The 26,491-nt window shown below is 44.6% G+C and overlaps 1 protein-coding gene across 20 annotated transcripts in view; it reads right to left on the bottom strand.

The window, feature by feature from the left end:
- NOL8 (nucleolar protein 8) overlaps nucleotides 1-26,491 on the bottom strand; it is a 1,066,580-nt gene that overhangs the window by 897,563 nt on the left and 142,526 nt on the right. For 16 of the 20 annotated variants that reach the window (XM_069643873.1, XM_069643874.1, XM_069643893.1 and 13 more), the window contains one exon: nucleotides 19,762-19,824. In XM_069643873.1, the coding sequence (XP_069499974.1) occupies nucleotides 19,762-19,824 (63 nt within the window). Of the gene's footprint in view, nucleotides 1-17,035; nucleotides 17,205-19,761; nucleotides 19,825-26,491 lie in introns of all 20 variants that reach the window. The other 4 variants (XM_069643889.1, XM_069643892.1, XM_069643890.1 and 1 more) reach the window with 1 other exon arrangement.

Raw genomic sequence — 26,491 nt, 5'->3', positions numbered from 1 at the left:
GCCACCGTCCTCTGCTAACAGCATTTGTGAAAACTCCGGGAACCGAAGAAAGCCTTAACGGCAGGACATTGAACTGGTAGGGATTTGGGCCACTACGAACCTCAGGTATTTCCTGTGCTTTCGATGAATCAGCATGTGGCAGTAGGCACCTTGAAGGTCCTGTGATACCAACCAGTCCTGCAGATCGAAGGCTTGCAGAATCAGGGCCAGTGTGACCATCTTGAACTATTCATTGCCCAGGAATTAATTCAGTAGACGCAGATCCGGAATGAGACACTGTTAGGTAAGCACTGGTGTAGTCACACTGTGTGAGACTACACAACACTTATCTGCTTGGTATTAGCTAACCCACATTTTGGTATATGTCTGTACTACAGAGGTTGGTGGTGTGACTGAGCAGCCAGGCCCATCTCAAGAGGGGTAAATGTGAGCTGTACAAATGTAATCTGTAGATATAAGTAGCCAAGTAACACTTACACTCAAGGTTTCTGTTATAAGTTATTTAATTAACATCAACTTTTAAATAAGCTTTCTTTAAAAAGGCAATTCATGTAACAATGTAAATATACTTTAAAATTACTTTTCAGAATCAGAACAAATTAGTGGATAATCTTTGGATATGCTTCTTACACAATTCCTACACCCTGGGGTGACTTCAATCACAAGGATAGTAATGGCAGTTATATATCACACTCATTATACTTTGCAGATTTTGCGGTTGCAGAAAGTAAAGGTTTAAGGAAGGAAAAGGTTAAACAGGTTCTCAGTAAATGTGAGGACAACTAAATCTTCCAATGAAATCTAGACAAGTCTTTCCCAGCAGTAACAGTTCACAACAAGCTACCACCTATGAGGGATAAACAATATCAATGGACTAGAAGAGTCTTCAGGGAGACAGGACAGCCAAAGTCAATTAGAACAGTCTATGGAGCTGAGGCACTTCTTAGACCAGAAACAGTCTTGCAGAAAGTTAGAGAGTTTGTAGAAATAATCACTTGTAGGGTCTCAAGCTGTTAAGCCTGTGAAAAGAGAGTTGGAATCAACTCTGAAAGGTAAGCCACTGCAATTCCCAACTGAGAAAAGCACAAATAAAAGGCAATGAGGTAAGTACCCACAGTCTAAATGTTAGGCAGAATCCTGGGCAGTGCCCTTAGGGACCACTACACAAGATTAAGACTACAAGTGGTAGTACAATTTCACCTTTGGTACAAGCCTGTACTACACAGAAAAAGTGGTAAGTGGCTGAGCAGCCAGACTTATCTCAAGAGCAAATGAGCAGTAGTAGAGATTATACAAAGGACTACAATTACAGTGACTCAAGCAAACACCGACTCAAGGTTTCTGGTTAAAAAATATAAGTACATTTATTTTTAAACCATCTGTTCATAAAACACTTCACTTCTATTAAATTAAAACCACACTTCAAATACACTACACAAAACCAATTCCCCTTGTGCAGATCAATTCAAGGTAAGTACATTGAGATTTGACAGACCGGTGTTGTGAAAAAAAGCGTTACCGGGGGTTAATACGTGATCACTTTTTGACAGTAATGACAGTTCGGTCTTACTAAACAAAGGCGTACCTGCGAGAAGAATTGTTACCGTAGTCAAACACACTTAGCACATGAGTTAACACAAGAGAATTGGGGATAAAAATCATAGGCAATACTTTTGTCAAGGAAGATCGAATCAGAGGACACTTTCTAAAACGTAGATAAAAGTCAACAGGCCTGCGGCAGTGTCAATGGGACAGGGGTCCTGTTGTCGAGGATCACAAGGTTAGAACAGTTCACGATTCGAAATTGCCAGGAGTATTAGCTATTGTCAAAAGGGAGGCAAACATTATAAGAGGGAAGGAAGATCAGGACAAGCCTTTGGTGAGGAGAAAAGGGTTCACCCCAATTCCTTGAAGTCGGACACAGTACCTTATTCGTTTGAAGAAAAGCTGGTGCCACGGCAGTTGTTCCTGGTAGTTCCTGCAGACTCACGGTTCCTGGAGCTTCAGTCGTGGGGACAAGAAAGAACGTCTGGAGTGAGTGCAGATCACTCCAGGGATGAGGCCAGCAGCAGCAAAGCAACAGTGAATAAACGGTATGCTCCTTCAAAACAGGAGAGGCTCTTTAGATGGCTATCCGGATCACTACAGCTGTGTGCAGCGTTTTAGACCAAGAAGAGGATCCTCTGGATGTAGAAGGTGAGCTGGTTGATCCCACCAGGCTCAAGGTAAGACGACTCCGGACTGGATCTTCTCTTGTCGTTGAAGGGTAGATAGCTCAGGACTGCAGCAGGGCTTCACCGGGACTCGGGAATGCAGCAGCCGTCTTCTTCTCTGCTTCTCTTCGGTTCCTTGCAGTTCCAGTGGTGACTGACTTCTAGCCCAAGAGTCCTGCCTTTTATGCCAAAATCCCCCATTCACACAGCCTGGCTGTCAATCACACAGCAGGGGGGTTGTCCAGCCCGGACAACCACCTCAGCCAATGAACACAAAGTGCGACTTGTGTCTCTAAGGAGACCCTGTGCAAGCGGTGACTACACCACCTACCTCACATTCAGCCCACCTAGACACCCAGGCGCCAGAAGGTGGGCTTCTCTGGAGAAGCCCGCCAAATGACGATGAACAAAGAAGGCAAACCTGGTTTGCTGCGCAAAGTCAAACACAAGAAAGATTTTAACAAGAAGAAATGGAGACGAAACCCAACCGGAGCCAAACTAAAACCAATATGGTCAAGCAGGTTTCATGTTCCAGGCTACTATATTAGCCTAAAACATTACCACGTTATGTAATATAACCGCGGTAGAAATGTTCGGGTAGATACCACTGCCACCAGCCAAGTCTTAATGTTAAGGGAGCGAAACAAGACTCCAGGAGGCACAGATAAAAAGGGATAGGAATTAACCCTTTCCAATACTCCATGTAAGATGGGGTGTACTCGATCTGTGGTAAATATGACTATATAAAGTTAATGGCAACTTTACATGTTTGAGGGACAGTAGTCAACCCCAGAAAAATTGAGTCATTGGGAAGTCTAAAAGACAACCCTGTGTCATTGCACTGAAGGTGCAGTGTAACGCACAAATGAAAAGATGCCTAGGGAGTTGGTGAGACTCCATAGCCCATGAGCACAAAAAGTACAACACAAAAATATACTGTAAGAGTGAGGAAAAGGTTACCAGGTGGAAAAATAAACCCCAGAAATCTAGCAAAGCTGCTGAGGGACTCACTAGGTAAGGGAAATTAGCCATAGAATGAGAATTCTCCCTAACACTAAACAGTACCTCTGGTTTGAAGAAGAGTGGTCCAGCTGTAGTCTGTCTTGCTACAGTGGGGGCACCCATTTTGTGAAATGGATGTCTCCTGGGCTTGCCCTTGCGGCACTAATGAAGCAAAAGCCAGCCAGCTGTAATAAACAAAAGCTACCACTGGGTGGCTTTTGCTTCATTGGTGCTGGAGGACGGAGACCAGAGACAGCAGGCAGGAAAGCAGCATCTCGGTAAGTGCTTATTTCTTAATTTCTTAAGCACTAGCTGCGTTTTTTTCTCTAAGTTTTCCGGGCTGGAGGAGCCCGGAAAACGTAGAAAGAAAACCACAGCTTTTAAAACGTTGTATACGTTGTATTTGAAAATGCTGTGGTTTTCTTTCTAAGTTTCTCGCGCTCCTCTGAGCCAGAGGAGCCCGAGAAACTTAGAACGAAAAACCGCAGTGTTTTTGGATACAACTGCGTTGTGTTCTGCCTGCCGTGGCTATCACTGAGTCTCCTGGGCTCACCCGGGGGAGCCTATGAGACTCAAAGTGAAAGCTGCTGCAGGCAGAAACACAACGCGGGTGTTTTGAAATGCTGCAGTGCTTCTCACTGCAGCAGCTTTCGCGTGGAGTCTCTTGCGCTACCCCAACCCTGAGGGAGCCCAGGAGACTCCAAAAGAAAGCTGCCGCAGTGAGAAATACAAGTTGTTGTATTTGTAAATGCAGCGGTATTTACAAATACAACAAGGTTATTATTCTGACTGCGGCGGCTTTCGCTTGGAGTCTCCTGGGCTCCCTCAGGGTTGGGGGAGCCCAGGAGACTCCACGCGAAAGCCGCCGCAGTCAGAATAACAACCTTGTTGTATTTATGATTGCCGTGGTTTTCCAACCACAGCAATCACAAATACAAAAACGTTGTATTTGTAATTGGCTCGCCTCTGCCTTTTGCCTTCATTTTACGTTTTCTGTGCTTCCCTGGGCTTGGGGAGCACCTAAAACGTAAAATGAAAGTGAAGGCAGCCTCCTCAGCTCTGCTCTGGCTGCAGTAAGCAAAAGCTTCCATTAGAGGGCTTTTGCTGCTCGTTTAGTGCCGTCAGGGCAGAGCTGAGGAGGCTGCCTGAAATGGCAAAATGGATGCTCCCATGTAAACTCTTTGAGCCTCGTTTGCTCAAAGTGTTTACATAGGAACTTTCATTCAGAATATGTTTAAAGTATGTTGTAGACTATTGGCCATCTTTTGAGCCAATATTTTCTGAGCGCACTATTCCTTTAAACCTTATGAGGCATCCAAAGGATTTCTCTATGACACTGCACTGAAGGTGTTGGGTGTCACCATAAAAAAAGTAGATGCCTATAGAGTTTGTCAGACTCCAATAACAGTGGAAACACAAACTCCAAATCAGGTCAAAACAAATAAGAGTGAGAAAAAGGTGTCTCACTCCAGGGTAAAAAGTCCTAATGTCCAGCAAAAGAGCTGGGGGGTCTCTAAGGTGGAAGGGAATTAGCACAGAAATTGAGATTTCTCTCTAACAGACGCAAGCTTCTATCCTTCTGCACCAGAAAATAGGTTGAGTAACACCCACTGCCTCAGTCTGAGCGCATACCAGCTGGATCGCTCTTCTTTGACGGAAGCTACCAGATCTCTTACAGGAGGATGGGATCCAGAGACAAGGGGGTGGCCTGAGGCTTGTGGTCCGGAGGGCACTGTAGGAATGGCAGGCAATACACCTGTCCGATTACCTGTAAGGCCCGAGCGCCAGACATGGTTCTTGACCATTCTGGCCTGAACAGGGAAAGCCCCCTCTCCCCCACCTCCCAGTGTTGCAGGGCATAGTCGGCCACAGAGGTGTTGCACCCTTGGATGTGGAGCCTGCTGCCACACCCCTCTCTCTGGGCACCTGTACCTCAACCTCTTGGGAAGCGCCTGCCCTGCAGCCTTCCGGGGCAGAATGACAACGGCTTCTAGGGGCATAGGCTGAGGAGGGACGAAAACCACTACCATAAAACAACTCTGCAGAGGGCTGTTACACGGCAAGGCATAAGGACGTAGCTGTCGCCTTTGATGACTACCATCTGGAGGATGTCATCAGCTGTTCCAAAAAGATTTTGGTCATCGAAAGGCATGTTCAACAGTTTGGCCAGAATATCGGTCGCAAATCCTGACGTCCTCAACCAAGAGAGGCATCGGACCACAGTGCTTGTGGCCATGGACCTGCACACACAAACCACAGTGTCCAGTCCAGAATGCAACATCTGGCAGGCAACCACCTTGCCAACAGAAACAATGGACAGAAAGCCGTCAACCATCTCTCTGTCAGGGATATGTTCAGCCTCATTGGCCAAATCCTCCCAAAGCCCGAAGGAGAACTCCAACATGGCACAAGAGGCATTCACGGCACGCAGGGTGCAGCTGCCCGATGCAAAAACCTTACCCCAGGCATCAAGCCTCTTACTTTCCCCGTTGGGTAGTTGAAAAAGGCACGGGGGGGGGGGGTCTTCAGGCTAGCCGTCGTGACCTGGACCAACAAACCCTACAGTGAGGCATGAAAGGAGAGAAACACTGGCCCCAATGGGGCAGGACAGTGCTTCGCCAGTTCCCTGCCACTGCCGGAACAGAGGCAGATTTTTCCCCCCACAATTCCAGCACCATTGAAGTGCAGGAGCGTCTCCTTTTCGGAGCATCGTGAAACACATCACACAGTTTGCAGTGAACCTTGGATCTGGATGGAGCAGAACGCCCCAGAATACTGTCCACGTCAGCCAACAATTGCTGAAAAGCAGCTTGATGCTTTCCGGGGGGGGGGGGTAGCTGGCAGAATGTTCATCTTCGGGGAATTCTTCACCTTCACTGTAGAACTCCTCTGAGAAATCTATCACCTCCCTAGAGCACAAGGGTTCTGACCGAAAGTGAACCTCGTCACCCTCCTTATCATAGATGTCATACTTTCTAGAAATGGTGTCCATAGGGAGTGGAGCATATTCCTGCAGAGTACATGATGCATTTGGCGCCGGCGATCAAGTCGGACCTGGTGCCCGAAGGTGGGATCTGTCGACACCGAGGAACCTCAGACGTTTTCTAATCCAGGCCCGAGCCCATATGCGTGTGGGCGTGGCCCCCAGCGGGAACCCTCCCAGTCGTGACAGAGGCAGTGGGACCCGTCGGCACTGCAGATTGAGCTGATGGCGCCATCGCCTCAGCTAAAGGAGACGAGGCCAAAGCTGCCGGCACCTTGGCAAAGATGTCTAGCAGCTTAAGGCGAAAGTTCTCCCATTCCACTTGGGTAGAGGATTGGGTAGAAAATGGTACCTGGGCTGGCCGCTCTGTAAAAATCCTGGAGCAGTGGCTCTTCTTTTTCGAGGAAGAAGGGGAGTGTCGGTGCGAGCACTCACTCTGGGAGCATAACCCCTTCCGATGCTTCGCCGTCTTCTCCTTTTCAGCCTCCCTGCGCAGAGCTGCTCTGTCTTCTGACAATCGGTCCGTGCCGTGCAACCTCGTGTGTGACCGCAGCGCCTCACCCTTTCTCTTGTGTGCGAACGTGAAGATGGTTGCAGCCCTTTCCCGCAGGGCCATCGAGTGCGTGAGGCCGATAGTCGCCCTAGGGGTGGTTACATGCCGGTGGATCTCATGGGGAGGAACTCTCCTCCTGGGGACAAGTAAGTGAGTCTGGGGCGAGTCCTCTTAAATCCACAAACCCACAGGATAAGACCATCACCCAAACCTTATGTATAGTTGAAACAGAAACTATGTGCCATTATAGTATATCAGACAATATCCCTACGACAAGAACTGGGATGAGGAAGCAAGTACAAATGCAACAAAGCAGAAGAGCACTGAACGCCTGTTCCAGAGACAGTCACCGCACAAGGACGACAGCAGGTGCCTCACCAGTCATGAGCAAAGGCCGTCTTCCAAAACAGGATCTGTCAATGCCGGGCTGCTGCAACTTGGCAGGATGGGGAGTTTTAGGACTAGATGGAAACCCCCGAAGTTCCGGCCAAAAACGAAGAATGGTGACGCTTCTGGCACGGTAGCCCAAAACGGAGCTGGTCAGTCCACCGGGTGGTCCAGTGACACTTCCGAAGGCCCCAGGCTGCAGGATCGTGAGAAGGCATCGAGACTGGTTGGTCCCACCAGTCCAAATGGTTGAAGCACCTGCAGGGGTCTTCTGAGATCCGGTAGTCTAGCAGGGCTTCATCGGAACAGCAGCAAGAATATTCGTCAGGCCTCTTCGGGATTCGTCCTCGTGTCTTCCATCATCTGCACCGCTAAGCAGGATGCTTACCTCCTCTTCCGTTCTGCTGGAATATTTGCAGGACTCCCCTTCTTATTCTCAATTCAGGCGAGTGATCAAGCTCAGCCCTCCAATAGAAAGGATCTGCACCTCTCATGCACAACAGCAGTGGCCCAATCAGGGACTACTGTGGGGGTGACTCATGCATGCATACTAGAAACACTGGCACCATTATGTGGAGTGGGACCAGACAATCCCAGCCTACTTCCTGGCCCTTACACAGATGGCATGCACTAGCCTGCGAAACCAGTAGCTTTCTCAGGCAATGCATGACAATAAATGGGAAATCCTGACCTGAGAAGACCAGAATAAGGCCAAAGAACAAAATAGCTAAAGAACAAGCAAAAAATCTTGTGGGCCACTAGCCACTGTTAGTAGTGAAATGCAGCAAACAGGAATATGCCAACTAGAAATATAGCAACAATGATAGAAATGCAACTGCTGCCACCAGTTTGTCTTTAGGCACATTTAACCTTAACCAAAAATCCCTTTCGTGTAAATTAAGGGTGATACAAAAGAGTCCCTATTGCACTGCATTGAAAGATGCTGCATGCAATATGAAAAACATACCCAAACAGGTTAACATGTGTTAGGGAGAATTCTCTGTTTAGGCTGAATTTCCTAACCTACTGAGTCCCCCAGCAGCTTTGCTGGATTTCTGGAGTTTTTTTTTCTCCTGCCAAGAGGGAGTCTCTTTTCTTCACACTCTTGGACATGATTTGAGGGGTTCCTTTGACTGTTAATGTGTTTTATGGGCTATGGGGTCTTTTACTCCATAGGGTCTCATGTGTTTTTACTATGTGTGTTACACAGCACCCTCAGTGCCGTGACACAGTGGTGTCATAGTGACACCCCACCATATACTCCATACCCTGGGACTGACTATTGTCTCCCAGGGCATGTAAAGTCACCATTGGCTTTACTAGTCCCAAATTATGAACAGAAACCAGTACAAACCATCATATTGTGGACGTACTGGTCGGGGCAATTCGATTGCCCCGGGGTCTGTTAGTCGAGGGGGCATGTCTCCGTCGCACTTGATTGAGTTTTGGCTGGTGGCAGTGGATACTACTTTTTATATTCGACCGCGAATATATCTCTATGGGATTTTCCCATTGTTCGAGGCTACCACCTTTATTTAATTCTCATAGCCTCGAACATACCGCCGGTTTATTTATTTAATATTAATTTGCCGGTTGGTATTTTTTGCCAGAACTCGATTCTAAAATGGCGTTTGTATTCTCTCCTGTGACTCCAACCCAAGTCGAGCCCTTTGTTGCACTTTTTGGCGGGCTTCTCCACAGAAGCCTCCAAAAGTGGTGCCACTCTGTCTGGGTACCACAGGGGGTGTGGGAGGGGGTTTAGGCACCCTGGACTGAGTTACCTTGGTAACTGAAGTCGCACTCTTGTGTGATTGGCCCAAGTGGTGAGCCGACCGGCTCACCACTTAGCATGTTTGATTGACAGCTAGGCTGAGTGAATGGGGATGTGCTGCATAAAAGCAGGGCTTTTGGGACTGGAACTTGAGAAGTCGCCACAGGACCTGAGAATCTGACGAGGGAGAAGCTGAGCCAACCTGCTACGACGACACCACCGGTGGAGCCCTGCGGAACCGACTCACCACTTCCCGACGACAGAGAAGATCTCCCGGCTGGAGAGTCTTCTTCTCCTGACTGGTGGGCACAACCAGTTCACCTTCTTTTCCTCGCATCCCGGGACGTCTTGTGGTCGAATTACCCGTGCCAAGCACCCCGGCAACCGGATAGCCACTTACCACTGGACCGCGAACAAAAGGACCGCTCCTTTTAACCGAGAAACTCTGCGGCTGGTTTCTTCCCTAGCAGTGCAACAGACTCCTGCTTTCCTCCCCGACGAGATCCTCTCTTCCTCCGGACGAAGCACTGACTTGCAACCACTGCCACGAACAACTGCCCCCGCCGGAGTATTCTCACCACTTTAAGGTACCGTGTCCGCCAGGCCTCCCTTTCTAAAGGTTGCTACAAGGTAATAATAATCCCTTAACCTTCTGGACTGGGCTGGCCGCCTTGACCATCTAACTGGTCCCTTTTTTTTGATCCAACTCTCTGAACCTTCAAGACTTTTGTGCACTTTTCAACCGTGTGACCTTGGACACATTTCGTTCTGATCCCCTTAAATTGGATCCGGCTTTCTGAACTCTAACTTCACGGTTTGATTCTGCCTTCCTCTCTTGCTGTGTTTTTGTGAAAGTGTTGGGATCTGTTTCAATTTATGCTCCGCCTGTCTCTCCCTTTTAAACCAAATTATTAGAGTGCCATCTGCGTTAAGCACTCACCGCTGTCTGAAAATAAGTGGGGCTTTACTTAAGACTTGTTCAATATTCTTTTAAGGGAGTGTATATCTTTTAGTGACCATGTTTTTGACTGCTTAACATTAGTGCCTGTGTGTTTTATTAGATGTGGTTTTAAATAAATAATTATATCTCTTTTACACCAAGCTCTGGTCAGTGTTTGCTTGTTCTACTGTGTTCTTTTGACCTATTGTGAATACTCTGTATACTGCCTAACTCTTCTTGAGGGAAGTCTGACTGCTCAGCCACAGCTACCAAGTGAATCTGTGTGGTACAGACTGCTACCAAGTGGGTTTACTGCCAAACATCTGTAGTCTTAAATCTTTTGCAGTGGTCCAAGAGGGAAATGCACAGGTTTCTGCCTAACACTGGTGTACAGCGGTGGGATTTGTATTGAGTATACACTTTAGTGTGCTTTTTGAATACTTTAGGACAACTAACCACACAGCTTAGCACTAAAAAGCTGATTTTCTAACTATGTCTGCTATGGAGAGTTATACCCTAGAATCATTGTCTGCCAAAACTGCTGATTGCTTAAAAGTATTGTGTAGACATAAGAATCTCTCTGAGAAGGGCAAGAAAATGGAACTTATAGAAAGATTGTTAGAAAACCAAAGTCTGGGTGGTACAGAGGAATCTACCCCCCCAGCAAATGTAGAAAATAGTGATGGTATTGATCATCTGAATCAAAGCCCAGTGGTCCCAGAGGGAACTGCACAGGTTTCTGCCTAACATGTCAGAAGACAAAAAGGGAAACAGTTTCTCAGCACTGACAATCTGAAGGACTAGTCAGTTTCCCCATAAAAAAAATATCAAAAAGACCAGTGAAGTGAAGCTCACTTCTCTGCAAAAAGTCAGGGCAATGTGTAAAACGAAAGCAAAAAGTTTGGGTGTCCATAGAATATGGAGCAAAGGTTTCCTAAGAGAGAAACTCTCCTAACACATTTTCCCAGTGCTGATAGTCTGAAAGACTGATCAGTTCCCTTATAACAATGAGCAGAAGGCAAGGGAAGTGAAGCTGAAGCCTTTACTTAACATAAAAAAACTCAGAACAGATTTAAAAACGGAGCAAAAAGAATGGGGTCCTTAGTCACTATTAAGGGAAAGTTTCCTACCAAGCCCCACGCTGGAAAAAACAGAACCAGATCCCTGCTTGATGAGCCCAGCTGACAAAGCAGTGCCTAGCAAAAATCGTGCCAGGAAAACAGTGTTGCCACTTCTGGGGCGTTAACAGGCATAGTTCGGTTCTTAAAGGAATAGTGCACTCAAAAATGTTATTGTCCCGAGCGTTCGGGCATGTGGCATCATAAAAACATTTCCTATGCACCTTACCTTCTTTTTTCTCACTTTTACACATGCAAAATCAACGAGCGGGGCACGACCATCTTGTGCTAATCTTATCTGTGGATCAATCGCCCTAAGTTCAAGTGCCCCTGCTGCACTAAATCATATCACCCGCCCCTGAAGCTGACCTCACTAGACGCGTACGGCGCATTTCACAACGCGAATGCACATCGTGTGTCAATGTTCTCTGTGCGCCAGCTAATAACGTGTCTCCATGGAAATGGCAGGTCGTCTCTCTCCTCAATAATTATACACAGACCGTTTCTCATCAGACAACAGAGTTGCTTTTTCAATCGTTTCACTGTTTTTATTTTGTATAGCCTGTGACTAGTTTCTGCTGCATTTGCAGCTATCTTCGTTGCACGGAGCCTCTGCGAACAGATACTTATACTAGCATTACTATTGATTTCAATTTTGTTGTATAATGGCAATAATACAGCCCTATCAGTACGAGCCGGAGTATTCCGAGGCGGAATTAGTTGATAGAGAAAGATGCGGACACAATGGGGTATCGGACGACAGTTGGGAAGAGGAATCAATGGACCCCGAGCCAGAGCCTAGTTGCATGGAAGACGTTTCCACCTGGTGTACCTGCAATCGGTGCAAGGTCATGCCAGCCGAGGAGGAGAACGGCTGCTGCCGAGAAAACTCAGGATGCCTACATATCGGAAGACACACCACCGCTATGTGTTACTAAGCTGCATGACTTCAGGGCAGCCTGCTTCACAAGGTCCGTGTTGAGGATTATGATGGTGCTTATGCACGAACTTCGTGCAACAGTTCGCCCTTGCAATCCAAGTAACGAGTAAGTGTACTCTAGATGTGATGTCATTTTGACCACTGAGGCCCCTAACATTTCATGTTTGCCTCCTATATTGTCGTAACTTTGATCTATAAATGCAAAATTAATGTAGTCTGCCAATTGAATACATTTCTCGCGCTTTGGGGGAATCAGTGTTCATCTTATGTGTCTTTCACGTTCAACTAAGAAACAATATTTCTCTGTGCCCCCAAACATTATGGATTGTATGGGTTTTGTAATGTGTCTACACTTCAAAGCCCAAGTTGATTGATCCATGAAGTAACATTTGTACGGGCAACTATGCCATAGGATACAGGGTGCATTTTCAAGTAAGGTTTGTACACTTATCAGGTTAATTTAAATACAGTATGTGTGTTTCTCTTCCACAGGTGGTACAGACTGGTGGCCTACCGCTCATTTACATGGTGGCTTTATGGGAAGCTTGGATTCCGCGTTCGACGAGTAATACCTGCCTGTGTCGTTGGAGCCATTCGCGCCAAATTCCCCAGTGACAGCGGACCGTATGGGGGATTTTCCCACACTGTGCTGCAACACAAAGTATACAATTTGTGGTATATTTGTGCCATCAACACCAGCAACAAAATAAAATACAAACAAGCTTTTATGAATAGTGGTTTCAATTTTTCAGTGAATCAAGGACACGCTCACTTGTCTATGAGGGACATGAAAGAATGGTTGGTGACCTTTTACGCTCACCTCCTGTGCAACAATCCATCCCCCGCCATTATAAATGGCCAAGGTGCCAAACACCATGTACACTTCAAAGGTATCTTCTGCACAGACCAGCAATCCACATAAGTGTGTCTCCCTTCAGCAGTGTTCCAGCCCTTTTCTGCACGCCTCTTGCCCATCCATCCGCCCTCTGCTATCAATGGCAGTTCGCACCTGTGGCCGTGCGCTCCCAAGGGGGCTGGCAGGGCGGAAACTGCCACGGAGCCAAACACCATGTACACTTCAAAGGTTTCTTCCGCACAGGGGCCATTGTTCACATGGGCTCTCCAGACGCAGTGTCTCCAGGCTCCCCTCTTGCAGACCCCGCCAGAAACATGTCACACATTCACATACACACCCACTTTTCAAATCCTTTACGAACCCCTTGATATTTAGCCGAAGAACATCTCTGAGCACTGGAAGTTAACACTTGATTGTGCTACCTATTCTCCTGCTACTAACTCCCCTGCTTGCTAAATCTAATTGTTTGTTAGTCAGGGTAAGGGCAGGTCATCTATTAACTTCACTATATTCATCTCTTTCTGATCTCAAATTTTCTTATCTGTTTCGACCGAATGTACCCAGTAGTGTAATGTTCATTCATCTCAATGACTTTACCATTGTCTGATGTTTCAAGTGTTCTGATCTCGATATATAGCACATTTCATCAGTGTCCATAGTAATAGAATCACAACTTTCTCGGACCATGTCTATAAGCAGGTTTCCTTTTCATGCATGAAAGTACATTCAACGGACGAGTAACACGTTACGATTTGCGTCATATCAATCAATTCTGTATGAAAGTTATCCCAGTGTATATTCGAATACGCTACACAGTTTTCGCTTCTTTGACCAAAACAAACATTGCATAGAAAGCTGTGATATAATTCCATCAATCTCATGCATACAGTACCATGTTTTGGTAATTATTTATACTTTTTTTATACAGATCTTATAGATTTTTCAAGAATGCCTGCTTGTATGGTTTTGGGTTGCAATTCTAGGAGCCATGTCAAAAGGCAGGGCACAATCCTGCATACGTTCCCAAAGGATATTGATATAATAAGAAGATGGGTTCGATAGTGTGGTTTTGCGGTGGATGAGATTGAAAGTAGAGCCCAGGCTGTCTTCGGAGACTTGAGGGCCAATCGATTCCACGTCTGCAGCCTGCACTTTACCGCGGATATGTACGACCAATCGAAGTACACAAAAAAGCGTCGACCCAGAATGTTTCGTAAATGGCTTCCAAATGCAATTCCAACTATTGATGCACATGCTGCCTCAGGTGAGTCCCGGACGATGAATTAGCTGTAGGCAGTGGGTTACTGAAAAGGTAACTTCATGAACGGATTGGTGCTTTCGGTGTAAATGCGTCTTACTAAAGTTTGCATATTTACCAGATTTGCTCTTCACCTCGTCGTGCATTTTACCTGACTTCAGCTACTCCATCGCTGAAGGCACATCTTACCTGACTCCAGCTGCACCATCGCTGAAAGCACACCTTACCTGTCTCCAGCTGCACCATCGCTGAAAGCGCACCTTACCTGTCTCCAGCTGCACCATCGCTGAAAGCGCACCTTGCCTGTCTCCAGCTACACCATCGCTGCACGCGCATCTCGCCTATCTCCTGCACTCCATAGTCTGCAGCGCATCCCATCTACCTCATCGCCATTGGAGCGCTTCTTCACCTGATCCGGACCTCCAGCTACGCGGGAGCTTATCTTCCATTCTTCATCTTCACGGAACCTCCATCCTGCAGCCGCGGACCGGCTTCCGAACAGCCAGTCTCCGCTCGACGCCGTCAGACTTCTCCTGCAAGGGAAAAGAACACAACAGGTTAGGAGTCATATAAATAACTAATGCTCGGCCGCGCCATACCAGAGCCTAGCGTTCTACCCTAAAAGCCAACTTACCATCTAATTCAAAGGCTTCACCATCCTCTGGGTAATCACTGAACTCGCTCCAAACACTGCGACTCCGGGCAGCCATCTTCACACCTATAGAGGAGAGAAAAGACACTGCAAGAATTACGAACTATAATCACGGCAAACGACATTGCAAGAATTACGAACTACAATCACGGCAAGACATTATAATTAACAAACAATCATTGCTAAAAGACTCACCTTCCAAGCGGTTGGTCGCAGCCGGTCTGGATCACCACTTCCACAGAACAGTGAAACAACTAGGTCCACTCCAAGGGTCCCTGCTACCAGAAGCAGGACGGAGAGCCCAGCATTACAAAGGAACAGGTGAGCTTGCATGGGAAAACGTTTGCGCACTTTGTTCTGGCACGAAAGGCTACAAGGGAATCACAACTCCACCACGCCATTCTCATTGCCTCTCATCTTCTCTCAGGGTCAAAATCCAGAGCAGTTGATTCCGCAGCAGCTGGGGGAGAGATTCGATCCAGGGGAGCCAAGTCGAGGGAGGGTTCCAACTGTGCCCCAACGTCCCCACAGAGACCAGGTGAGCGTAACACTGGTTTATGGAGCCTCAAATGAAGTAATTATGACCATGGAAAACAAAGCCATAGTGCCCTTCAAAAGAAGCATAATGTTTTCGTAATCGGTTGCTTGACATGTCCATTTTTTTAGGAAAGCATACTGATGGAAGCACAGACCCTCCCAAGTGACGAAACCACCGACACGTCAAATATACCAATGGTGAGCCCTACAGACTTGCAGAAGTTCATATTCTCGACAGTTGGATCTTCCCGCATATCTAATGCAAATCTAATTTTCCCTTTTACCACTTCATGACAATGCACTGAAAATGAAGGAGCAAGATTCTGCATCCATTTATTTTTTCCGGAGTCTACAACTTCAAGCACCCATCAGGTAATTTTATTTCACTTTTCAATTACGAGAATGTATTAAGCTTGGAATTTCAAATAATATGAAATCGTTTATGTATCCTGTCGGTTGTTTACACTAGGTGTCATTTATGGGTTTCTCTTTATATGTACTATTGTCTGTGCCTTTTCGCTGCTTTCATCCTTACTAAAACAAGTACTGTGTTACAGGGGGATACTGGTACTTAGACTACAATTACATCGTCCTTTGCAGCTGGTCCAGAGTATGAGGTATGTATACTTACAGTTCCCTTGAATGAAAAAGTAAATCTTACATAGGATACTATTAGACAGTGACATTCATATAAACGTGCAGTGTTTCAAAATTTTATGATTTCAGTTCCAACGTTACACTTCCTCCCTAATGCAGACTACATTGCAAAATGTTTGAGGGCAAAATTACAATCAGTACGTTTTGCATGGTACTTGCCATCAATCGGGTGAAATTTGAAATGTATATTTTGACTAAATGACGTACACTGTTTGCAAGGGTATGTGTGTATGCGGTGTGTGCGATGAAAGATTTTAATTTCCAATACGATTTTTTAATGAATATTCTATTCAAGGAATGTACACAAGGTGTGGAATAAGAAGTGGAGGCACATGGATCAGAGGTGGTGGATCAGCTTGCTGGTGCGGTCGTTACAGAGAAGACCACGGTTTCACAGAAAATCAAGAAAACAAGGGTAACTAACAAACAATTTTGTTTTCTAGAAGTGTTTTGGGATGGTGTTTTCTTCATAACATGTTTTTGTATTTATAGTGCTATCTGCTGTATCTGTGCTATACATTGAAGATGTTTTTACAACACATCTCTTAGAGGCCCAGAAGGAAAAGAAGGATAAAGACACAGACAACAAATGAAACCAAAGAGGTCGCTTGCCAAACAGATTTCCCCATGGAGCAACTACTATTTGAGGCGCAGCGTGGTCCATTCAATAAGCAGACTTCTGATGCTTATGCCCAATGACCTGAATTGAATGTGGCCCGCGAAGCCAGCAAAGTGCTCTTGGACCATTGCTACAATGTGAGAACTCAACAAGGTGAAACTGAATATAACGAAGATGCATTGGAATTCCTCGCAGACCACTTGACACAATCTACACCCGCAAAAATAGGTCCACCCAATAAACATTCGAATTGGACAGTTTCTCTAATTCATGTGCAAATAACACAAGCTGAACTAACAGAGACTGAAGCTTCAACGCAATTGACTTAAAATCTTGACTTCAGTTTGGCTAGTTTGGGCAATTTGTCCACCACAGTTGAGTCACAAACCACATTCATGCAGGACGATTGGCTAAAAAAGGAGCAAAAATACATTGTATTCGACAGCTGCTTGGTATACATTATACTGATGCTGAAATGTGTCCATACATTGAGGGGGAAATTATGCGGGCAGCCACTGGTGCATGTGTCTCGTATTACAAGGCACTAACCTGAAAATCCAAGCCATCTGGTGTCAGCCTCCATCATACATTTTCATGGTCCGCCCAACCGATGCTGGGCAAAGTGCCAGCTGGAAATCTATGTTCAGCAGCTTTATTTTTCAGTGGCTCAACTTTCAGTAAGATGTCCAGTTTCCGACAATTGCTTGGAGTTCAAGTACTACAAATATCAAAAGGGAATTCTTATTCCCCGCTATTAGTTAAGCCTGGAAAATTCAAAGCACTTTCTCTGGCAAACGGTTCAGGCTAGCAGGCGACGGACAATGCGACAGCCCCGGATTTTCAGCAAAGTACTGCACATACCACTTTCAAGACATGGAAACTAAAAAGAATGAGTTTGGAGATCGTGCAGGTGTCCCAATGTAAATCCTCAGTGGCCATGGAGAAACGTGGTTTCATGAAATCCCTCGAACATCTTCAATCGAGGGGAATGCAATTGACTTCATACCCACTGACAGACATGTTTCAATAGCCAAGGGAATGCATCATCAATTTGATGTATGGCACATTGCCAAATCAGTGAATAAGAAAATCACAGCTGCTGGTTAAAAAAAAAAGGGTTTGGAAAATATTTTACAGTAGTCTCAGTCTTTCAGCAACCATCTTTGGTGGAGCTCCAAAACTTGTGATGGGTCTGTGGAAAGTCTACTTGAAAAATGGTGCTCATTGATGCACCACTGTTCCAACGTTAACTCATGGACAGAAAACCAACGAATGTGCACACGGACCGTTATCGGAGGAGCAGGAACGCAAGAGGAAGTGGTTGGTGCCATGTTAACCTCCACACAAAACTCTTGAGAAGATCGTGTATGACAAAACTCTTTCAAGAGACCTAAAGGGACTCACAGAATTCTGTCACAGCGGAGATTTGGAGGTGTTCCACAATATGTCCCTATGGTACAAGCCCAAAAGGTTGCATTTTGGCATAGACTGTATGCAACCCCTAACATTACTAGGCGTATTAGTGCATAAAGAGAAACTAGGTAGGGAACAATCGAGAACTGCCGGAAACTTTGGGATGCCTAGTTACATCTTGGCCTTTGCAAAACGAAGTAAAAAAAAAAAAAAAAAAAAAAAAAAAAAAAAATCGCTGGCAAAACCAATATACTAGGAAACGGAATTCGATTTTGTGAAAGATCTCACTTTGACTGTGTTGGCCATGAATACTCATGGAATGGATCCCGATTTTATTCCTAGGACACATACAATGCCACAAAACATTGCAAACGAGCCCTGTCCACCTAAAGCTGATCTTGTTGAACAGTTGACTTGCCGGTATAAATGATTTGCAGCAGTGTTCTTAATGTGCTCACTATAACTTTTGGGATATGTTCCCCAATGTTTCTACATTGTACCCAAACAATGGAATGCTATTAAACTCGAATTTCAATGCTATTAAAATTAATAAGTGTTTAATTATGCAGATTTAATCCATGTTATGATTCCTTAATTTATATCTTTTGCCTTCCCTTAATTTATATTACTGGTCCTTGAATGATAACATACATGTATGTGGTTGCTACGTGCCTGTAAATCCCTCTGCTAGACCCAAACCACATCCACACATGCAGTGCATGGCGTTGATGGCCTAAATTGTCTTTTCAAATGTATCCTCTGTCAACTTTTTGCCCCGCTCTTTTCCCCTTTTCCCCTCAACTGGACTTGCGCTATCATCTGCCCTGCTTGGGTCTTCAGGATATAGGCAGACGTGTGTTGCTTTTTGGGAGAATATATTACTACATGAGATAAGGGCTGTGATGTGGGTCCTTGACTGATCAGGGCATGGGAGGGTCAGATGGATATCAGCATGAAAGGAACTGCGGGGTCTGAGCGGGTGGGCTCAGGCCTGGCGGGGTGGAGGTCGTTTGTGCATGGGTAGTCTAGTGGAGATGAATGGGCACTTGGATGTATGACTTGTCAGTGTCTCACGTTATCCGCAGAGCACATTCCTCTGCGAAAACAGGACGTGCAATGGGGAGGAGATGGTGTGGGCTGGCTGAGCAAGGCGCTGGGGATGGGAGAGCTGCATTTGTACAGAGAGATGGATTTTTGGGCCTAGTAGGGGATTTGCTGCTTCAGCGACAAGAGGACCCATTCATAGTGCACAAGGTGCCTATAAGGAAACCAAAAGAGGCCCTGGAAATAATGTTCAAAGTGGCCCCATATTACACATTTTCAGCCAGACCCACCATTTTCCTATGGAATAAAATTGGAAATACCACACAAAAAGAGGCCCAGAGAGCAGACGCCTAGCAGGAAATCTCCCAAGATCCATATATGCCAGTCCGCCCATGCGGTCATCCACAGAAAGATTTACAGGAGGCCTCCCAGAAACATTTTTGCATTGTGCTTGTAGTCTACAAAGGGCACATGATGTGTTCAATGTTTATTTTTGTAAATATCTTTATCACCTGCCCCCTTGTCTAATGGACACAATACAAATGAGATTACATAAATATGGTCCTTCCCTCGGTCTCGCTAGCCAGGCTTTTTTAGATTGTCTGCTATTGTTTTTCATAGCGTAGTTACAGAAACCACCATCAGATGTCGAAAGTCAGTAAAATAGCAATACATTTAAGAGGATTCATTTTGCTGAAGTGCAAAAGCACAGAGTATTTTGCAAAATAGCAAATGTATATCAATGGCAACATATATTTGACTTATCAATGAAGATTCAAACCAAATGAAGGCATTGTAATGTGTCATGCAAAACTTACATTTTTTAAGTTCTGTATCGGCAATGCTGATATTTAGGTAGGCAAATGTTTTTGTAGGAATGCCTGTAAAAAATGATACAACATTTTCATAGAATGAAAATAAACATCACTCGTCTAGAGCATATATGACGTTTGGTGCAACATTTAATAAGTAAGCGTGGCTTTTAATGTACAGAATGTCATACATGAAACAGCTATATTAGCTGCATTTGCATTATTCCAGAAATTAGAATGGACATTGAAATAATTGAGCATCCAGGTCAGTGTTTAGTGGAACACAACGTTCAAATGCTGCTTTTCCTGCTCCTAGCGGTCAACTTACTAATGGTGGCTTTTCAAACATTGCATTCCTAGTATGAAACCGACATTCTGCTTAATACACAATAAAAGCATTGGTGGCGCCAACATCAAAGCTGTTAAACTTCTAAACATATCCACACTCCTGTTCTCGCGGACTCGAAAAACACCTTAACCATTGGATTTAATGAAGCATGACACCCCCTATGGAATCCAATGGGCAAAGGGATTCCATTTGTGAGGAGGCAGTGTACCAGGAGGGGAGAAGGATGGAGGAGCTGCTGCATGCCCTGTACAGGCAAGGGGAGTTCACGGAGAGGGGGGACCGAGGAGAGGAGGGGGGCACCTAAAGGTTAGTACTACAAGACAATTACATTAAGCAGATCTAGTAAAAAGACTTCCGTTAACCACAGAGAACTTTAGTCTTCTTCCTAGTCTGCTCAATGTAGCAGTGCACACGCCTTACTTTGCACACATTTGAAGCTAGAACAGAAATCCTTCCTACCTTGCCTATGCTCAACTTAAAGGAATGGGTCGGTCAGAAATATTATTTATTGTCCCTATGGTTCGGCCATGTGTTTTTAACCATAATTCAATCGATCGTACAAACATTTCCTATGCACCTTACCCGAATTTTCGTCTCTTGAACACAAGCGAAATTAGGCAGCAGGGCGCGGCCCTCGTGAAAATCTTATCGCTTGCCGCATCGTCCTGGGTGACCTGCGTTTGCAGCACTAAATCATATCCACCGCCCCTGAGCCTGACATCACCAAATCATTTATATTCTCCGCCTCTCTCCATGACGTAGCTGGTCAGCGTGGCCAAACGCGCCCAGTAACCTACACGACTAGACGCGGAACCCGGAAAACACACATCGTCTCACAGTGCAGCGCGTCACAATTAGAAATATGAAATTGTACTTTAAAAGGAAACAGCAAGACGGTTAATTGGTAAAGTACATTTATTTCACATTAAATTGTTCAATAGGATTCGGCGTCTGACTTAATCATTGAAAATGGAACTGTTTTTCTTTGCCCTCGTTCCATAAATCCGCAAAGGTTTATCGTGAGTCACGCGCTGTTCCTTTTGGGTACACAGGGTTCTCGTTTTGTCTAAAAGAAGCACTGCGGTCGCTCGGTGAATAGCAAGGCTGGTGCATCAACTTGGCACTAGGCCACCGTAAAGGTTATGTTGCTCCTAATCGCTGGTACCGTGGACAGACATATTGGACCTTGTCTGTCGTCCCAAAAGACGGTCAAGTAGATCCAGTGATTGACATGTAGCTGCAGCTGGTGGTTGAAGAAGCCATCGGTCGGGGTCTGGAATAGATGACAATCGCAGAACGGCACGATGTACCTATTTGCAAAAGATAAAAATCGAAAAGTGTCTCAGTAGACGATTATTCCGAGGATAGTGCGATCGAGAATGTTGAGCTCTAAACGTAATGCGTAAACTGGGGCAAGAATTCGAGGTGCAAAAACAATGTAATGATTTATTATCGTAGAGCCAGGGAGAAACGAGTGGTGGTCTACATGCATCTCGATGCTGGCCTGCCAATGTGCCCGGTAGATAGCCAGCACACAAAGGCTGTACTAGCACTTCATTGCAATATGCCAAACAGATAGGACAAGTGCAATGTCACCCAGCAGTAACGGTCAACTATTCGTATTTCGACTAGTTCTGGTATGAAATCGTCTAAAGAGAAACTTACATTATAGTCGGCATTTCCATTGTCTAAGCGTAATGCAGACCGTAATGCAGACTCCTCCGTTCGTGTCAACGATTTCTCAAAAACTGAATTTATATCTAACTAGGTGCAGTTTCGGAAAGGGAAACCTTATTATATCAAACGTTATTACACCCCCCCCCTTCAGTTCAATCCCTTTCGGAATGGTCACTGCCTCACAAGGTCCAACAACAATAGAACCTTATACTGTGCGCGGGACTCGTGGGCCTCCCAGCTCCCAAGCAAAAATTCAAAGCTGGTGACCTTCACTCAAAATAAACATACATTCTTACTTTGCAACATCCCGTGTCAACTCATCCATGAGAACATGAATTTTGAAGCACAGGGAATTGGGGTCTGTCACTGCTCGTTTTTCGTCGCGCTGCTGAGCTGTAGGGGAAAAATTGCCAACGACAGAATGCCCCCTATTCCGAAATTATAGTCGAGGTTACACATAAAATGAGTCAAAATGTGTCTAGTGATAGGCCTTTATATATATTATAGAATTTATTTGTACAGTTAATAGAAATATTTTCAGCAAAAAAAAAAAATAAAATAACAGACGGTAATCATTTCAACCAGGATTTTAAAGATTTAACAAGCTCTGCTTTGGGTGGACATGGCAATGTTTTGTGGCAGTGTATGTTTGCTCTGAACAGATTTTTGCTCGATTCCTTGAGTATGCATCTCAACGACATTAACAATAAGATCTTTCACAAAATCGAATTCCATTTTCTCATAGACTGGTTTGACAACCCATTTTTTGCTTCTTTTCGTAAAGGCCATAGTGTAGCGAAGCATCCCTAAGTTTCCTGCAGTCCTAGATTGTTCCCGGCCTACATTATCGTTATGCGCTAATACCGCAAGTTAAGTCCTACATTTCATCCCTAGGATGCCAAAATGCAATCTCTTTGGCCTGTACTTTAGGCACATATTGTGGAACACCTCCAAATCTCCTGTGTGACAGAATTATGTGAGTCCCTTCAGATCTCTTGATAGAGTTTCATCAAACACAATCTCCTCAAGGGCTTTGTGTGTAGGTGAAGATGGGATCAACCACTTCTTCCATGCCTGCTCTGGGGACAAAGGGCCATGTTCACATTGGTGGAAATGTTGGTTTTCTGTCCAGTGGTGAACGTTGGAACAGTGGTGCATTAGTGACCGCCATTTTTCCAGTAGAATTTCCACAGACCCATCACATGTTGTGGAGCTCCACCAAAGATGGTTGCTGAAAGACTGGGACCATTGCGAAATACTTTCAAATTTTTTTTTTTTTTTTTTTTTCCCTGAAGCCGAGATTTTTTTATTAATTGATTTGGCAACATGCCATACATCAAATTGATGTTTAATATTTGGATACTGCTCTCTCAGTGTCTTGGCTATTGAAACGTGTCTGTCCGTGGCTATGAGGTCGATTTGCATTCCCCTCGATTGTAGATCTTCCAGTGATTTTATAATACCAAGTTTCTCCATGGCCACCGAGGATTTACATTGGGACACCTGCACGACCACCGAACTCACAATTTTCTTACTTTCCATATCCTGAAGATGGTAGGTGCAGTACTTAGCAGAACATGCAGGGCTGTCACACTGTCCATCGCCGGCTAGCCTGAACCGTTTGTCGGGGAATGTACTTTGAATAGCCAATTGTTCAATTTTCCAAGCTTCACTAATGGCAGTGAATAGATAATCATGTTGGTATTTGTAGTATTGCGTTTTATAAATGAAATCCCACAAACTGAAAGAAACTGGATAACTTCGTGAAACTAGAGCCACTGAAAAGTAAAGCTGCAGCACACAGTAGATTGACGGCTTGCAGGTTCCCCAGCATCGGTTGAGCGGACCATGAAAATGCTTTATGTGACTTTTCACAGGTGGCATGTATTTTCAGGTTACTGCCTTGTGTTAGACGAGTCACGCTCACCAATGGCTTTCCACATACTTCCCCTCCCACTGAAAGCACACATTTCAGCATCTTTATAATCTCCATCAAGCTGCATTCGAATACCATGCATTTGCCCTCTTTTATTATACTGTCATCTGGCAACACAGTTGTTTGTGACTGAACCGTTGTGGGCATATCAGCCAAACCGGACATACTATAGTCAATATCTTTGTTTCGTCGGTCAACAGTGTTGATGCTTCAGTTTCTGTCATTTCAATATCTGTTACTTGAGGATGGATAGGAGAAAAAAATCAATGTGGACTGTTTTTTGGGGGGCATTTTTTTGGCGGGTGTCGATTGTGTCAAGTGCACATCTAGTAATGTTAAACTATCATCTATAAATTCAATTCCACCTTCCTCTGGCGGAGCAGGCGCATTGTAGCAATGGTCCAAGAACACTTTGCTGGAATCGCCGGTCTTATTAAATTCATTTTCTGGCCATTGGACATAGGCATCTCAAGTGTGAACACGACGCGCCTCAATGAATAGTTCCTCCATGGTGAAAACAGTTTGGAAAGCAGCATCTGTCATTTGTATCGCTGTCTGTGTCTGCATAGTCCGTACTCCATCGGGCAACTACAGGACAGATAGGAAAAGGGATGTTCAGTCTAAATCCAACATACAGTATTGTACAATTTACATTAAAAAAAGCATATAATGAGGGCCTTAGCACACAACTCTTGCCAACAATATAAAGTGTTTATAACTAACCTTTTTATTTCTTTTCTTTGAAACCTTTACTCTAATATCAGCAAACTGGCGCACCGACTCAAATCCACGTTCCTCCGGTTCAATATACGGATCTTGTATACATCCCTACAAAAAATAGTATCCATTTAAAATAAGTAATTGGCATTACACATATAATTAGACCGACTTTCTTTCATTAGATGGTACTGTCAGTACGCATCCCTCTTGCTCCGGATCAACTGTAAGGTCAGGTTCCGGAACAACTACAAGGGATAATGTAATTGTAGAGGACACTTCAGCATCTCCCTGAAACACAGTACTTGCATTAGCAAGGAGGAAAAGATTGGAAACGGGACACACAATTTGGAAAGACGGCAAAGGTACATATCAACAGTAAAGTAGGAATGAAACATTGTGTAAAACAATTACACGATATTTAAAGATGAGAAGATCATCTCGTCCTATTGAGCTATGAAGACCCATACCGCTGGCACCGGATATACTACGAGGGATGGTATGATTGTAGTGGACGCTTCAGCATCTCCCTGAAACACAGTACTTGCATTAGTAAGGAGGAAAAGATTGGAAACGGGACACACAATTTGGAAAGACGACAAAGGTAGATATCAACAGTAAAGTAGGAATGAAACATTGTGTAATGCAATGATAGGTCGTGAAAATATGATCACATTATCTAGAATTCCGTTCATAAAACCAGTCTGGAACAGAATAGCTAGGTAAGATTACCTGATATACGCTCGAAGTGGTTGATGACTCCAGGCAAGACATGGATGTTGAATCTTGATCCTTCATATTCGTTGGATAGTCATGGAGTGGTAAAGCGAAAGTATTATTCCATTTAGAATTTCCAACATTACAAAATGGCATGTAAGTAGACTGAACACGAGAAAATTACACTTATTGAAATGCATAATCTAGCATAGTTATCCGTCACCATAAATCTATTTTCTATGTGGGTTCTACAAAACAAGGACTGATGTTTATTATTTCAACAGCTATTCAATCACATAAATATGGAAAGTACTGTAAGTGACATGTACACTGAAAATACAGGCGTAAAGCTAAATCCGGAAGCGTGACTCACCTGTGGCGGCATTTTCACGAATAAAGTCGGAATAGCGTTCGGTAGCAATTTCCGAGTTGTTCTCAGTTCATTCCCCTTTGTGTACAAGGATGTGTCGTACATATCTGGGTCGAAGTGCAGACTGCAGATGCGGTATCGATGACCCCTCTTGTCCTCCAAGACTTGTTCGGCTCTACTTTCAAGCTCTTCCGGTGGATATCCGCAGCGTCTGACCCATTTTCTTATTCGATTAACAGTCTTAGGGAATACATGCATTGTAATGCCTTCGGATTTGTCATGGGTCTTCGAAGGGCAACCGAAAATAGAACATGCAGGCATTGTTGTAAATTCTGCAAAATAAAAGGTCAAGATTATTAGAAAATTATTTTGCATAAACATGGAAAAAGAATGATTTGGTCCATACATTGTTCATTTGGGCACCACAGCAAAACCAGTGCAGCGTGTGCGGCTGTATTATGGGATAAATTGCAGAAACGATTCATTGATGTGTTGAAAATCAGAACATGTTACTTGTGCCTTGAATGTACTATTGTGCATGAAAAGGAAACATGCTTATATTATAGAAACGGTCCGCGAAAGATGCAATACGATGCCAATTGACATGATAAAAATTGATATATCGATAACATAACAAAAGAAACTCAAGTCAATAGCAATGATACAAATTAACAGCACTACGGAGTTCGATACTTCGGAATAGATATAAATTTACAAAAGAAGGAGATATGATTAGGATACATGCCCTTACCTTGACCAACAGTTGGATTCAGCAAGCAGAGTAATTAGTGGCAGGAGAACAGGAAGATGTTTACAGGTAGCACACTGACGAGTTCACTCGAAGCGGTCACAGAGTAGCAAGTTCACGAGTTGACTAGCAGTGCTCAAAGATGTTCTCATGGTAAATATCCAATGGTTTATAAAAGATGAACAAAAAGGGGGGTGTTTGTGAATGAATGACGTGTATATG

The sequence above is a fragment of the Ambystoma mexicanum genome, chromosome 2p (assembly GCF_040938575.1).
Source record: "Ambystoma mexicanum isolate Mex_15411 chromosome 2p, UKY_AmexF1_1, whole genome shotgun sequence".
NCBI lineage: Eukaryota > Metazoa > Chordata > Amphibia > Caudata > Ambystomatidae > Ambystoma > Ambystoma mexicanum.
This window is presented reverse-complemented; position numbering and strand designations above follow the sequence as displayed.